The 16,291-nt window shown below is 40.7% G+C and overlaps 1 protein-coding gene across 1 annotated transcript in view; it reads right to left on the reverse strand.

Annotated features, from left to right (window-relative positions):
- Positions 1-16,291, reverse strand: part of LOC142245329 (multidrug resistance-associated protein 1-like) — a 170,706-nt gene that overhangs the window by 117,163 nt on the left and 37,252 nt on the right. Inside the window, 2 exon segments of the mRNA XM_075317959.1 lie at positions 1-29; positions 12,792-12,917. The exon segment at positions 1-29 is cut by the window's left edge and continues 109 nt beyond it. Of these exon segments, the coding sequence (XP_075174074.1) occupies positions 1-29; positions 12,792-12,917 (155 nt within the window).

Genomic DNA, 16,291 nt, shown 5'->3' on the forward strand with positions numbered 1-16,291 from the left:
TCATATTGGATAAGACACGTGGCAAGGAGCTGGAAATTGAAAGGTTGGCATGTCAGTTTTCAATTCGAATTTATTTTTTACATTCTAAAAGAATTACAAAAATGACACGATGAATGGAGAATGAATGTTATGGGTTTTGTTTTTTTGGGGTTTTTTTTACATAATTGTTAAATTTGTAAAAGCACCAGGTTGTAATAAAGATATTTAAAGGGAAACCATTGTTTTTATTTTCATTTAATAAATCAATAGTACACATGAAAATAATCAACTTTGTAATATATCAGTTTGGACACATTTGCTTCTTTCTCTAACAGAATTGATCAGTCCTTATCAAAATTCTTAATTCTGAGGTCAAATCTGTATGTAGTGAAGACTTTCCCATTACTGAGATAGGAGATGGCGGCTGTTATTGATGAGATTCTATGATGACGGGAGGAGCTAGAGGCAGGGCTCCACCCCCCTTCTATCTACATAGAATCTTCTCAGTAACAGCCGCCATCTCCTATCTCAGTAATGGGAAAGTCTTCACTGAATGTGTGTAGATATTCCGATCAGCTCTACTCTGGAAAAGAGTTCTTTCGGTCTAATGTAGCGCATAAGGAACCACTTGCTGATATTAAATGTTGTACTTTATTAATTATAAGCTCCTATTAATAAAACGCGTTTCAGCAGACAATATGCTTTCATCAGGTATAACAGGAGCAGTGTTTAAAACTTCTTATATAGATTAAAAAACCAAAAGGGTGGACCTTTTGGGTGTGCCGCTCTTGGAACATTAGAATTTTAACCCTTAAACCCCCTGATAGCTGGAGCTCGTATCAGGGTAATGTATTAGGAATTCCACTAAAAGATATATTATTAAAATAAATAATATACTGTTAAAATAATATACTATTAAAAACATACTATTTTCCAAATGTATTATAAATAAACTATGATTGAGTTGAATAAACTGTATAGTTACCCTTACTATGGCTGATTTTGTATATATTAATGTTATACGTATATCTCTGTATATATAGATTTTAAACAACAATGAATATAGAAATATGTATAAATATTTATAAAATGTATTAAAATTTATGTTTATATAAAAATTACTATTAATAAAATTCAGGTCAAAAATAGTCAATACAGTATAAGTCATCTCCCTCATATTTTCTTTACATTCACATATACATTTCTTTATATATCTAAACCTATATGACCGTTAATTGTATAGATGTATATGTGCCTACATAATTTCTTTTCCCTTTTTTTTTCCTCTCATTTGTGTGTATGTATATGTCTCTTTCTGACATTTTCATTGGTTATGGTTTTATTGTTTTTATTATTGAACTAGGGAAGTGGGTCCTTTCAGGATTTTATAGATAAAAGTATTCTGGGATATTATTTTCTTATCCGTCTATAACCATCTGGTTGCCTTATTCTGGGGTATCTTTTTTTTTTAGAAAAGAGTATAGCAATGGGAAATTCTGTGTATATAGGAGACAAAATTTATGGGGATAAAGTTAACCCCTTCACGACCATGGACGGATCTTTCCGTCATGGATCGTGTCCCGGTAAGCCCCGCCCCCTGCCGCGGGCAGGTGGCGTGGATCGGCACACATATAATAATAATAATAATAATAATTTTATTCATTTATATAGCGCTATTAATTCCATAGCACTTTACATACATTGGCAACACTGTCCCCATTGGGGCTCACAATCTAGAGTCCCTATCTGTATGTCTTTGGAGTGTGGGAGGAAACCGGAGTACCCGGAGGAAACCCACGCAAACACGGGGAGAACATACAAACTCCTTGCAGATGGTGTCCTTGGTGGGATTTGAACCCAGGACCCCAGCGCTGCAAGACTGCAGTGCTAGCCACTGAGCCACCGTGCCGCCATATCAGCTGTTTTCAACAGCTGACATGTGTGCCTACATGTTCCGAGTGGAATCGCATTCCACCCGGAACATTAACCCCTTAGATCTCGCTGCCAAAGTCTGGCAGCGAGATCTATATGCGCGCGGCCATGTTTTCTACTCACCGCCGCCCCCTCCGGACGTCACGTGAGTGATCACGTGACGCTCGGTGGTTGCCATCATAGCACAGGGTCATGTGATGACGCCTGCTGCTAAGAAGTTTCACTTTCCTTTTTCCTCGGCACGGAGGAGAGGAAAAAAGAAAGTGACTATTTCTGCTGTTTACAGCGGTATAGCTGTGATCAGCAGATAGCGATCAGCGATCGGATTGCTGATCGCTATAGCCCCCTAGGGGGACTAGTAAAATAAAATAAAAAAAGTAAAAAAAAAGTTTTAAAAAATTAAAAAAAAAACCAAAAAACCTAAAAGTTCAAATCACCCCCCTTTCCCCCCATTGAAAATTAAAGGGTTAAAAAAAATTAAATATACACATATTTGGTATCGCCGCGTTCAGAAATGCCCGATCTATCAAAATATAAAATCAATTAATCTGATTGGTAAACGGCGTAGTGGCAAAAAAATTTCAAACGCCAAAATTACGTTTTTTGGTCGCCGCAAGTTTTACGCAAAATGCAATAACAGGCAATCAAAACGTAGCATCTGCGCAAAAATGCTACCATTAGAAACATCAGCTCGAGACGCAAAAAATAAGCCATCACTGAGCCATAGATCCCAAAAAATGAGAACTCTACGGGTTTCGGAAAATGGCGCAAAACGTACGCCACTTTTATTGGACAAGCTTGTGAATTTTTTTAACCCCTTAGATACAAGTAAACCTATACATGTTTGGTGTCTACAAACTCGCACCGACCTCAGGCATCATAATCACACATCAGTTTTACCATATAGTGAACACCGTGAATAAAAGATCCCAAAAACTATTGTGCCATCACACTTTTTTTGCAATTTTTCCACACTTGGAATTTTTTTGCTGCTTTCCAGTACACCCTATGGTAAAACTTATGGTTTCATTTAAAAGTACAACTTGTCCCGCAAAAAACAAGCCCTCATATGGCAAGATTGACGGAAAAATAAAAAAGTTACGGCTCTCAGAAGAAGGGGAGCAAAAAACAAAAACGCAAAAACGGAAAGTGCCCCGGGGCTGAAGGGGATAAACAAAAAATTTAAAAAAAAAAATTCCTTTCTTTTTTTTTCTTTTCCTTTTCTCCTCTTTTTCTCTCTTTTCTTCTCTTTTTCTTTTTACTTTTCCTTTTATAACAAAAAAAAAAATGTTATAATAAAAAAAAAATTAATAAATAGGGTAAATTTATGGTTAAAATGGATTAGAAGGTAGGGGTATACATGATTACAAGGGATGGGTAGGAGTGATCTTATTCATTATTCATCTGTTCATTTTTTTATATATTTTTACATATGTTTGTGGGGAACATCTAAATTATATTTTATTATCTATTGTTTAGCAACGTTGTCTAGTGTTAAATTGTGTCCTTCTGGGGCCAGTGTACCTAGTTTAAAAATCCAGTAGCTTTCTTTTTCGATCAGTCTTGCTAGTGAATCCTGATCATTACGGTTGATATGGTCAATAATAGTTAGTGACATTTTGCTGGGGTCTTTATTATGTGTGTTATTGTAATGTTTAGATATACTATGTAGTTGGTATCCCGATCTTATATTATGGCGGTGTTTGTTCAATCTTTGGTGCATTTCTTGTACGATCCCGTCCAACATATTGTATACCGCATGGACATTCTAGCAGGTAAACTACATATTTTGATTGGCAGTTTAATCTGAATTTTATTGGAAAGACTTCACCTGTAATTTTAGAAGTGAATGTCTTTGCCCCTTTGTAGATCACTTTACAAACACATGAATTTTGATGTTAGGCATGGGTAGCATCCATTTATATTAGTGTTTTCAATTGTAGATATTCTTGATTTTATTGTTGTGTTACTGGGTGTGACCATGTTCCCCAAACATTTGTTTTTTTTATATATAATAACAGGTTTTTTTTGGTATGTGTTCAGATAAAATAGGGTCTCCCTTCAATATGAACCAGTATTTTTCCAACAGGTTTTCAATAATTGTTCGTGGTTGGCAATATGTGGTCACCAGACTCCATTTTGTAAATTTGGTCATATCATTTTTTTTCGCTTTTTTCCATAAGGGTATCAGTTTTTGGTTTTATGCATATCTGTTGTGAGAGGGAGTTGGTTCTCTTGTAAGCATCATGTATTAGTTTTTTTGGGTACCCTTTCTCAAGGAACCGTTTTTCTAGGACCTTTGATTCTATTTTAAAATCGTCATCTTCCGTGCAGTTTTTTCTTACTCTTCTATACTGTCCGTATGGGATGTTTTCAATCCATCTGGGTAGATGTCCACTGTTAAATCTCAAATAACTGTTGACATCCACTGGTTTAAAGAAGGTGGATGTTGTAACCTTCCCTAACCCATCCACCATGATTTGTATATCCTGGTACTGTATTAACTTATCCGAATATGTAGCTGTAAAGGATAGGCCCCAGTTATTCTTATTTAGATCCTCTACAAATTTATCCACCATTGCTTTAGGACCTTTCCAGATCAAGAACAGGTCATCTATGAAACGGCGGTACATTATTATATGTTTCGCATATTTGGACTGTGCGATGGAGAATGACTCGAATGCACCCATAAATATATTTGCATAACTGGGTGCGAATCTAGTCCCCATCGCACAGCCTTTGGTTTGTCTATAATGTAAGCCTTCAAAAGTGAAAATATTATTTTCTAATATAAATTCTATTGCTATTAGTAGGAAGTTTTTTTGAGAGTCAGATATTTCCGTATCCCTAGACAGTACATATTCAACTGCTTGTAGGCCCTTGTCATGTGCTATATTGTTATATAGGGAACAGACATCCAATGTGAGAAGGATACTGTTCTCTATTAGAGGTATTTCCATCAGCTCTCTGATCAGTTGAGTGGAATCTTTCAAATAAGAGTCTAGTTTTATTACATAACTCTGGAGGAATAAATCTATATAATGGGATAAGTGACTGGTTATGGAGTTTATACCCGATATGATTGGGCGACCCGGGGGATTTTTTGGGTCTTTATGCACTTTAGGTAGGAAGTAAAAATATGGTATTGAATAGTAAGTAACATCTAGAAATCTTTTCTCTTTTTTATTTAGTAGCCCTTTTTGATGGAATATAATGCAGCCACTGGTATGGTATATCAATGTAAAAGACCTGAAATACAGCAATAATACCTAAAATATAACTTTTAATAATTCCTCTAAAAATAGGGAAGGATCACCTTGCCTATGCATAAAAATCAATGCAGGGAATGAATCACCTGCTGGAATTCTCCCAACTTCAGGGGGAAACCAGCAGACCCTGTGAGGTAGCAAACACAACTTAAATACAATTGGTGTTAAAGCAATGTAAACTAATCACCGGATGTGCAGTTTTCATAACACAGCTGCTTATTCACACTCTGTTGATATCACTAACAGCAGCGTCATCCATCAGATTATTAACCACCAGTTAAATAATAGCAAGAAGTCCTGAATAGACCCCAGCTACCAGTGCAATTAATGATTATTTCACAACCGGTTGATACTGAAAAACAATAACCAGGGATGCAATCTCCATAGGTTAACCTGATGCTCTCTATCAGGGAACAATCTCACCCAAATCCTGGTGTCTTGTTTCCCAGAGTGTCAGTGTGTCATCATATTCGGCGTAATCCAAAAAGACCTTCATCAAACCGGTCTAGGACCCCTTATGAATAGACCCACTTCTCCTCTCCCAGACTCTACTCCTCCCGACGCGTTTCCTGTGTATCATTCATCAGGGGAGCTTTAAGGAATAGACCTAAACTGGGTTAATCTATAACGAAATAATAGGGTTTTAGTTGCAGCCCTCAAAACATAATCCTCCCTCCATATATAAGGAGCCATAAAAGAATAAGCAAAGCGACTCACCAGGCGGTCACGGCGCTAGTCCTGTATGCTGTGCACCGCCATTCAGAAGCAGAATCTTTTTGAATGATCACTCTGCCGCCCGGCGTCTGACATCACTTCCGTCGCCTCGCCCACCACTTCCGCCCGGTGGAACGCATCTGTGGAACGCTATTGCGTCCCACAGGAAGTGGTCATCAGAACCTTCCGGCGCGCTCCCCGTGTCAGTATAGTGACACGAGGATGGGCGTGCAAGACGCCCAGCGGTCCGCCCCCTTTTTTCTTAGGTAGGGATAGCGCAATATGCACCGCACCAGTGCGCATGCGCTAAGTCTGTAATCGGAATGCCCCTAACATATAAAGATAAGGGTGATGGGCAATAGCCGTACATCACCCAAAGGGATTATCGGTAAAACCAACGATATTAATAACGGGCGTAACCGCCTAGTGTACCAGATGACATAGTCCTGTTTTCGAAATTATGCAAATCAAAAAATTGGTATGGATAACGGTGCAGAGATAAAAAAGGAAACTCCCATAAAACAACAAGTAGTGGCGGATATTAGACCAACTAATTCTAAACATCAGCAATGGATCATTATAGTGGTTCATAGAGAGGCATTTAGGGATTGACACTGAATACCTGAGCATGGAAGTAAGGGATGGAAGGAGCAATCACAAATGACTCATGGGAGGGGGGGGGGGGGCTGACATTAGATGCAAAAAATGAGTATAAAAGATGGAAAAGACAGTACAAGAAACTAACAACTCCATCACCTGCTATGCTAGTCTAATGATTCTAGCCCTGCCTGGCTGCGGAGGTCGGCACCCTATTAGGACGGTGAACGGCGCCCCCACTCGTTCGGTGGCTGTCCCTCCTATCTATCACTATGGGACTAATCTCACAGAAAGGGTGCATAGGAAATACATTCATTGAGACCATGGGGATGTACCGTTTTGAGTCGAAAAATCCATCTACATTCTTTCTGGAGGATTTTTTTATCCCAATCCCCCCCTCGCCTCAATGGAGAAACAACATCAATCCCTTGAAAAGTAATTTGATTGATGTCACCTTCGTGATAAACATTCAGATGTTTTGCCAAGGGGGTATCATTTCCAACCCTTATGTCTCTCAGATGTTCTCCCACCCTTCTTCTGAATTCTCTCCTAGTCTTCCCTATGTACTCCAAACCGCAAGAGCATGTGACCTTGTAAATAACTCCCTTAGTGCGGCAGTTTACAAAGCAACGAATATCATATTCTTTCCCTGTATTGGTACTCCAGAATTTCTTGACCGTTTTGACCACACTACATGCCACACATCCACCACAACGATAGCAACCCTTCAGACTATTTCTAAGCCAATCACATCCAGTATTCCTATTATCCACAAAATGACTATGGGTCAATCTGTCCTGTAGTGATCTGGCTCGTCTAAAAGTGATCTGTGGTCTTTCTGGCACCAGATTACCAATGTCAAGGTCCATCTTCAAGATGGACCAATGTCTCTCCAATACCTCTCTCATGGCCCTTGATCCATTGTTGAATGTTGTGATAAACCGAACTAAGTCGGTAGCGTCATCCTGTTTAGGTGGTGGATATAACCGAGCTGGCCTACTGATCTTATCAACCTCTTCACGTGCCTTTTTTATGACAGCGACTGTATAACCCTTCTCGTGAAATCGATCCTCAAGGTCGTTAAACTGCAGCACACATTTCTCTTTGTTAGAACAGTTTCTTTTTATCCTAGAAAATTGCCCCTTGGGGATGCCCCTCCTTTGGGACTGCGGATGACTGCTCTCCCACCGTAGCAACGAATTTGTCGCCGTCTCTTTACGGTGGGTACTGGTGGTAATACATCCGTCACGAGTCTTTTCAATGAGGACATCCAGAAAGGGCAGCTTGGACTCGCTAGCTTCAAATGTGAAAAACAGGCCCAGGTTATTACTATTCAATTCATTCACAAAACAAGACAGTTCATTTTTAGTGCCCTTCCACAAGACAAGAATGTCGTCGATAAACCTGCACCATAGCAGGATTTTGTCTGTGGGTAAGTTGGAATCGCCTCCAAAAACAATAGTCTCCTCCCACCAGCCCAGGGTTAAGTTAGCATATGATGGCGCGCAGGGACTGCCCATTGCAGTCCCCCTGAGCTGGTGGTAGAGTTGACTGCCAAAAGTAAAAAAATTCCGTGTCAGGCAAAATTCCAAAATCTCCAATAAAAAGGCATTGTGTTCCTTAAACTGTCTTCCGCGACCTTTTAGAAAGTGTGCTGCAGCTTTTAGACCCACCTCGTGTTTAATTGAGGAATATAACGATTCCACGTCGATGCTAACCAAGATGACATCGTCATCCAGTGTAATACCTTCAAGCTTTTTCAAGAGGTCGGTCGTATCCTTCAAATAAGAGTTGAGGGAAGAGACAAAAGGCTTAAGGAGTTCATCTACATAAATTCCCAAATTCTGAGTAAGACTACCCACCCCCGACACTATCGGTCTTCCTTTCAATGGGTTCAACCCCTTATGTATCTTCGGGAGGCAATATGATATTCGTTGCTTTGTAAACTGCCGCACTAAGGGAGTTATTTACAAGGTCACATGCTCTTGCGGTTTGGAGTACATAGGGAAGACTAGGAGAGAATTCAGAAGAAGGGTGGGAGAACATCTGAGAGACATAAGGGTTGGAAATGATACCCCCTTGGCAAAACATCTGAATGTTTATCACGAAGGTGACATCAATCAAATTACTTTTCAAGGGATTGATGTTGTTTCTCCATTGAGGCGAGGGGGAGATTGGGATAAAAAAAATCCTCCAGAAAGAATGTAGATGGATTTTTCGACTCAAAACGGTCCATCCCCATGGTCTCAATGAATGTATTTCCTATGCACCCTTTCTGTGAGATTAGTCCCATAGTGATAGATAGGAGGGACAGCCACCGAACGAGTGGGGGCGCCGTTCACCGTCCTAATAGGGTGCCGACCTCCGCAGCCAGGCAGGGCTAGAATCATTAGACTAGCATAGCAGGTGATGGAGTTGTTAGTTTCTTGTACTGTCTTTCCATCTTTTATACTCATTTTTTGCATGTAATGTCAGGCCCCCCATGAGTCATTTGTGATGGCTCCTTCCATCCCTTACTTCCATGCTCAGGTATCTAGTGTCAATCCCTAAATGCCTCTCTGTGAACCACTATAATGATCCATTGCTGATGTTTAGAATTAGTTGGTCTAATATCCGCCACTACTTGTTGTTTTATGGGAGTTTCCTTTTTTATCTCTGCACCGTTATCCATACCAATTTTTTGATTTGCATAATTTCGAAAACAGGACTATGTCATCTGGTACACTAGGCGGTTACGCCCGTTATTAATATCGTTGGTTTTACCGATAATCCCTTTGGGTGATGTACGGCTATTGCCCAACACCCTTATCTTTATATGTTAGGGGCAGTCCTATTACGGGCGCATGCGCTATCCCTACCTAAGAAAAAAGGGGGCGGACCGCTGGGCGTCTTGCACGCCCATCCTCGTGTCACTATACTGACCCGGGGAGCGCGCCGGAAGGTTCTGATGACCACTTCCTGTGGGACGCAATAGCGTTCCACAGATGCGTTCCACCGGGCGGAAGTGGTGGGCGCGGCGACGGAAGTGATGTCAGACGCCGGGCGGCAGAGTGATCATTCAAAAAGATTCTGCTTCTGAACGGCGGTGCACGGCATACAGGACTAGCGCCGTGACCGCCTGGTGAGTCGCTTTGCTTATTCTTTTATGGCTCCTTATATATGGAGGGAGGATTATGTTTTGAGGGCTGCAACTAAAACCCTCTTATTTCGTTATAGATTAACCCAGTTTAGGTCTACTCCTTAAAGCTCCCCTGATGAATACACAGGAAATGCGTCGGGAGGAGGAGAGTCTGGGAGAGGAGAAGTGGGTCTATTCATAAGGGGTCCTAGACCGGTTTGATGAAGGTCTTTTTGGATTACGCCGAATATGATGACACACTGACACTCTGGGAAACAAGACATCAGGATTTGGGGAGATTGTTCCCTGATAGAGAGCATCAGGTTAACCTATGGAGATTGCATCCCTGGTTATTGTTTTTCAGTATCAACCGGTTGTGAAATAATCATTAATTGCACTGGTAGCTGGGGTCTATTCAGGACTTCTTGCTATTATTTAACTGGTGGTTAATAATCTGATGGATGACGCTGCTGTTCGTGATATCAACAGAGTGTGAATAAGCAGCTGTGTTATGAAAACTGCACATCCGGTTGATTAGTTTACATTGCTTTAACACCAATTGTATTTAAGTTGTGTTTGCTACCTCACAGGGTCTGCTGGTTTCCCCTTGAAGTTGGGAGAATTCCAGCAGGTGATTCATTCCCTGCATTGATTTTTATGCATAGGCAAGGTGATCCTTCCCTATTTTTAGAGGAATTATTAAAAGTTATATTTTAGGTATTATTGCTGTATTTCAGCCCTTTTTGATGGGCATCTTGAATGATTCTATTGTATTCTTGGAGAATTGAGGCTGAGGGGTCTTTCTCCAATAGTTCATAATATTCTGGGTCTTGAAGTATCCTATTCCCTTCGTTTATATACCAGGATCGATCCATTATCACTATGCCCCGTCCTTTATCCGCTCTTTTAATAATTATATTGTTATTTTCACGTAGTGATGTGATAGCCTTTCTTTCTTCAAATGTTAGGTTGTTCCTTTTCTTAGGGAGGACGAGGGTTCTAATATATTTTAATACTAGTTGCTGAAAGGTCTCTACATGGGGAACCTTTATGGTGTAGTGGATAAAATTTGCTTTTAACGTTTTTTGGGTTTACATGTTTCACCTGAGAGGGTGATCCTTCTGTATCCTTTTGTCCCTGTGTGGGGCAGATTCCCTGTTTACCCTTTTCCTCTATTAAAAAGTGGCGTTGCACTGTTAGTTTTTTTAAAGAATTTGTTTAGATCAAGATATAAAGAAAATGTATCAAGGCCTGAGGTTGGACTGAAAGATAGACCATGTTCTAGTAAGGATTTTTCATTATCTGTTAGTGCATACTCTGACAGGCCTTGGTCTGTCACATGCAGGTGCCATTGGTGAATCTACTATACATTTATGAAATATTCTATGTATATGCCATACATACAGTTAGGTCCAGAAATATTTGGACAGTGACACAAGTTTTGTTATTTTAGCTGTTTACAAAAACATGTTCAGAAATACAATTATATATATAATATGGGCTGAAAGTGCACACTCCCAGCTGCAATATGAGAGTTTTCACATCCAAATCGGAGAAAGGGTTTAGGAATCATAGCTCTGTAATGCATAGCCTCCTCTTTTTCAAGGGACCAAAAGTAATTGGACAAGGGACTCTAAGGGCTACAATTAACTCTGAAGGCATCTCCCTCGTTAACCTGTAATCAATGAAGTAGTTAAAAGGTCTGGGGTTGATTACAGGTGTGTGGTTTTGCATTTGGAAGCTATTGCTGTGACCAGACAACATGCGGTCTAAGGAACTCTCAATTGAGGTGAAGCAGAACATCCTGAGGCTGAAAAAAAAGAAAAAATCCATCAGAGAGATAGCAGACATGCTTGGAGTAGCAAAATCAACAGTCGGGTACATTCTGAGAAAAAAGGAATTGACTGGTGAGCTTGGGAACTCAAGAAGGCCTGGGCGTCCACGGATGACAACAGTGGTGGATGATCGCCGCATACTTTCTTTGGTGAAGAAGAACCCGTTCACAACATCAACTGAAGTCCAGAACACTCTCAGTGAAGTAGGTGTATCTGTCTCTAAGTCAACAGTAAAGAGAAGACTCCATGAAAGTAAATACAAAGGGTTCACATCTAGATGCAAACCATTCATCAATTCCAAAAATAGACAGGCCAGAGTTAAATTTGCTGAAAAACACCTCATGAAGCCAGCTCAGTTCTGGAAAAGTATTCTATGGACAGATGAGACAAAGATCAACCTGTACCAGAATGATGGGAAGAAAAAAGTTTGGAGAAGAAAGGGAACGGCACATGATCCAAGGCACACCACATCCTCTGTAAAACATGGTGGAGGCAACGTGATGGCATGGGCATGCATGGCTTTCAATGGCACTGGGTCACTTGTGTTTATTGATGACATAACAGCAGACAAGAGTAGCCGGATGAATTCTGAAGTGTACCGGGATATACTTTCAGCCCAGATTCAGCCAAATGCCGCAAAGTTGATCGGACGGCGCTTCATAGTACAGATGGACAATGACCCCAAGCATACAGCCAAAGCTACCCAGGAGTTCATGAGTGCAAAAAAGTGGAACATTCTGCAATGACCAAGTCAATCACCAGATCTTAACCCAATTGAGCATGCATTTCACTTGCTCAAATCCAGACTTCAGACGGAAAGACCCACAAACAAGCAAGACCTGAAGGCTGCGGCTGTAAAGGCCTGGCAAAGCATAAAGAAGGAGGAAACCCAGCGTTTGGTGATGTCCATGGGTTCCAGACTTAAGGCAGTGATTGCCTCCAAAGGATTCGCAACAAAATATTGAAAATAAAAATATTTTGTTTGGGTTTGGTTTATTTGTCCAATTACTTTTGACCTCCTAAAATGTGGAGTGTTTGTAAAGAAATGTGTACAATTGCTACAATTTCTATCAGATATTTTTGTTCAAACCTTCAAATTAAACGTTACAATCTGCACTTGAATTCTGTTGTAGAGGTTTAATTTCAAATCCAATGTGGTGGCATGCAGAGCCCAACTCGCGAAAATTGTGTCACTGTCCAAATATTTCTGGACCTAACTGTATAGAGAATAGGAATGCCCCTCTAACTTGCTTATTTTAACATCTTAGTTAATCTCGTCTATGACCAGAGTTGATTTTTACAATAAACCAGTGCAGATTATTCATTAAGCCAAAATATTTCTATTACCATAGCAGCTCCAACTAGAAGTGAGCTAATGAGGAGAACTGGAGGCTCAGCAATATTGTGTGTCATGTTCCACACCGTATAGAAGAGTTCTGTATAGCAGATAAGGGCCAACAAAGCGGAAAGACACTGCAACGAGAAAGACAAATTCCAAAATCATGAACACAAGAACAGTTATATTTGCACCACAAATTTCGGATACGACTAGATATATGACCATTTATTATCTGCTGCACCGCATTAGAATATTGGGGCCATTTCACAATTTTTCCACATTTCTTACTCATGTTTGCCAATTTTTAGGTCTAAAGCAAGGCTCGGCAAAGTGCATCCCAGAGGCCACATCCGGCCCTCTGACTGTTCCAGTCTGGACTGGGAACCGAGACAGCTAAAGGTTTGAAAACAGTTGTCCGCAGGCCACACCATGTCTCCCCTATCCGCTTCCCGATGTCACCACTATTTTAATCCACAAGATGCAGAGAGCGGTGAACACATTTGTGGAGGAGATTGGTCTTTCACCAATCAGCGTGATGCACAGAAAACGCGTTCACTTCACATCATTATGTGTACTATGCAAAGCATCAGTGCACCGGAGGCGACTGCCAGGGGAACGGGCGTGAGGGGAGTATGTGGTGGTTTTTTTTTTCCATGTGTATGGTTTATTTGCATGTATGTAGGAGGGTGTGTGGTGGCTTATAAATGTATATAGGAGGCTATGTTGGGGCTCAAAGTATATTGAAGGCTCTGTGGGGGCTCACACCATATTTAGGAACCTATGTGGAGCTCATAATGTATATAGAAGGCTATGTGAGGGCTCATACTGTATATAGGAGGCTTTGTGAGGGCTCATACTGTATATAGGAGGCTTTGTGAGGGCTCATACTGTATATAGGAGGCTTTGTGAGGGCTCATACTGTATATAAGAACCTTTGTGAGGGCTCATACTGTATATAGGAGGCTTTGTGAGGGCTCATACTGTATACAAGAACCTTTGTGAGGGCTCATACTGTATATAGGAGGCTTTGGGAGGGCTCGTACAGTATATAGGCTTTGTGAGGGCTCACTGTATATAAGAACCTTTGTGAGGGCTCATACTGTATATAGGAGGCTTTGTGAGGGCTCATACTGTATATAGGAGGCTTTGGGAGGGCTCGTACAGTATATAGGCTTTGTGAGGGCTCATACTGTATATAAGAGGCTTTGTGAGGGTTCATACTGTATATAGGAGGCTTTGGGAGGGCTCGTACTGTATATAGGCTTTGTGAGGGCTCATACTGTATATAGGAGGCTTTGTGAGGGCTCATACTGTATATAGGAGGCTTTGTGAGGGCTCATGCTGTATATAAGAGGCTTTGTGAGGGCTCACACTATATATAGGAGGCTTTGTGAGGGCTCATACTGTATATAGGAGGCTTTGTGAGGGCTCATACTGTATATAGGAGGCTTTGTGAGGGCTCATACTGTATATAGGAGGCTTTGTGAGGGCTCATGCTGTATATAAGAGGCTTTGTGAGTGCTCATACTGTATATAGGAGGCTTTGTGAGGGCTCATACTGTATATAGGAGGCTTTGTGAGGGCTCATGCTGTATATAAGAGGCTTTTTGAGGGCTCACACTATATATAGGAGGCTTTGTGAGGGCTCATACTGTATATAGGCGGCTTTGTGAGGGCTCGTACTGTATATAGGCTTTGTGAGGGCTCATACTGTATATAGGAGGCTTTGTGAGGGCTCATACTGTATATTAGAGGCTTTGTGAGGGCTCATGCTGTATATAAGAGGCTTTGTGAGGGCTCACGCTGTATATAGGAGGCTTTGTGAGGGCTCACGCTGTATATAGGAGGCTTTGTGAGGGCTCACGCTGTATATAGGAGGCTTTGTGAGGGCTCATACTGTATATAGGAGGCTTTGTGAGGGCTCATGCTGTATATAGGCGGCTTTGTGAGGGCTCATAACGTATATAGGAGCCTACTTAATTCTGCTCAATATTAAGGGATAGAATTAATATTAAATAATTAATATTGAGCAAAATTAATTTCAGCCTAATGTTTCGGCTCTCCACACCAGTCAACTCTCTCATATGGCCCCTCCGGAAAATTAATTGCCCACCCCTTGTCTAAAGTATACCACTCAAGAGGTGATATAAAATTGGAAACTGAGTCTAATGTTTGCAAAATCTGTAAAACTGAATGCGCTACTGTGATATATTTGGATTCCAGGGATGCATCACTTATTAGGCTGTGATCTGTGACTTCAATACATTCAGCGTTTTATCAGCAAGCGATTATCACTACAGGACTAGGCATCACCTATAAATCAAACCAGCTAATCTGCATAACCCCTCCTCAACAAGGGATTAGTAGATTGATCATTCACAGTGTACACAGGAAGCTGTTAATCAGTGGTGTGGGCGGGGCTATACAGGGCACAGCATTCTGCAGCAGATAAAAAGGATTTTATTGAAATTGAAACAATCACTACAAATAAGTGATACATCACTGGAATCAGTGTCTCTGCCCCTACATCATGTTGCTCTTAGATTACATAGAAAAAAACCTGCTGACAGATTATCTTTAAAAATGAAGATCAAGGATAGTATGACATAGATCTGTATGCCATACACTATTGATAACCAAAGGATGTCATTACTGTATATAAGTTTGGCATATTTTTTGATTTTACCAGGTTTCCTTATTCTGAAAAATATTGATCGTTTGACTGTGATTGGAGTTGTGTGTTAGATTCTGAAAAAAAGAGTGCAAATAATGAACTGTCAAAATAAATATACTCCAATGTTAACAAACCATTGTGTGCTTAGGGAACTGCTCGAGGATGTATTTGCATTCATTAAATCTGTGGGGTTTTTTGCTACAATTCGATTATGTGGCAAAATAAAGCAATTTTTACACATTTTTTACAACAGAAACCACCACAAACACCAGTCCCATAAGTACAGGCTCAGTTTATGTTTTGGGGATCAGCAGTGTCACACGTGTCGGGTCTGAACCACCATAGATATGGGCACTGCAGTGTATTTGGTGTAAAGCTGCATCTGTCATGGTGTTTTTCCTCCTGCCAGGACTGGGACCAGATCCTTACAATCCCTACGGGTCTCCTGCAGCTGCTCCCTGTACACACGGAGACCTGGCGTATTGGAGCACTGAGCCCAAGGGTGCAATGTCACAGCGCGGCCCCAGCTTCTTCTATGAACTGCTCTTCTAACCTCTTTATTGTGCTTCACTTTCTATAAAACCTACAACAATGTTATGACTACAAATAATAACAAAAATGCAAGTGATTCTTTTATGGGGTGATGGACCTCAGCTGTAAAAGGTCCATTATGAGCAGGAGAATCCATGTCCTTGAAGCTTCCTGGTAAATATATTGTGTGAACAGGTTTATGGAGCTTTTCCATATGGCTGTAAAAGCAGAAGACTGCAATAAAAACAGCGATCAGGTTATTGCCCAGCACTAGATATACTATATACCGCTGCTGCTCTAAGG

Source organism: Anomaloglossus baeobatrachus, chromosome 7, assembly GCF_048569485.1.
Source record: "Anomaloglossus baeobatrachus isolate aAnoBae1 chromosome 7, aAnoBae1.hap1, whole genome shotgun sequence".
NCBI classification, from domain to species: Eukaryota; Metazoa; Chordata; class Amphibia; order Anura; family Aromobatidae; genus Anomaloglossus; species Anomaloglossus baeobatrachus.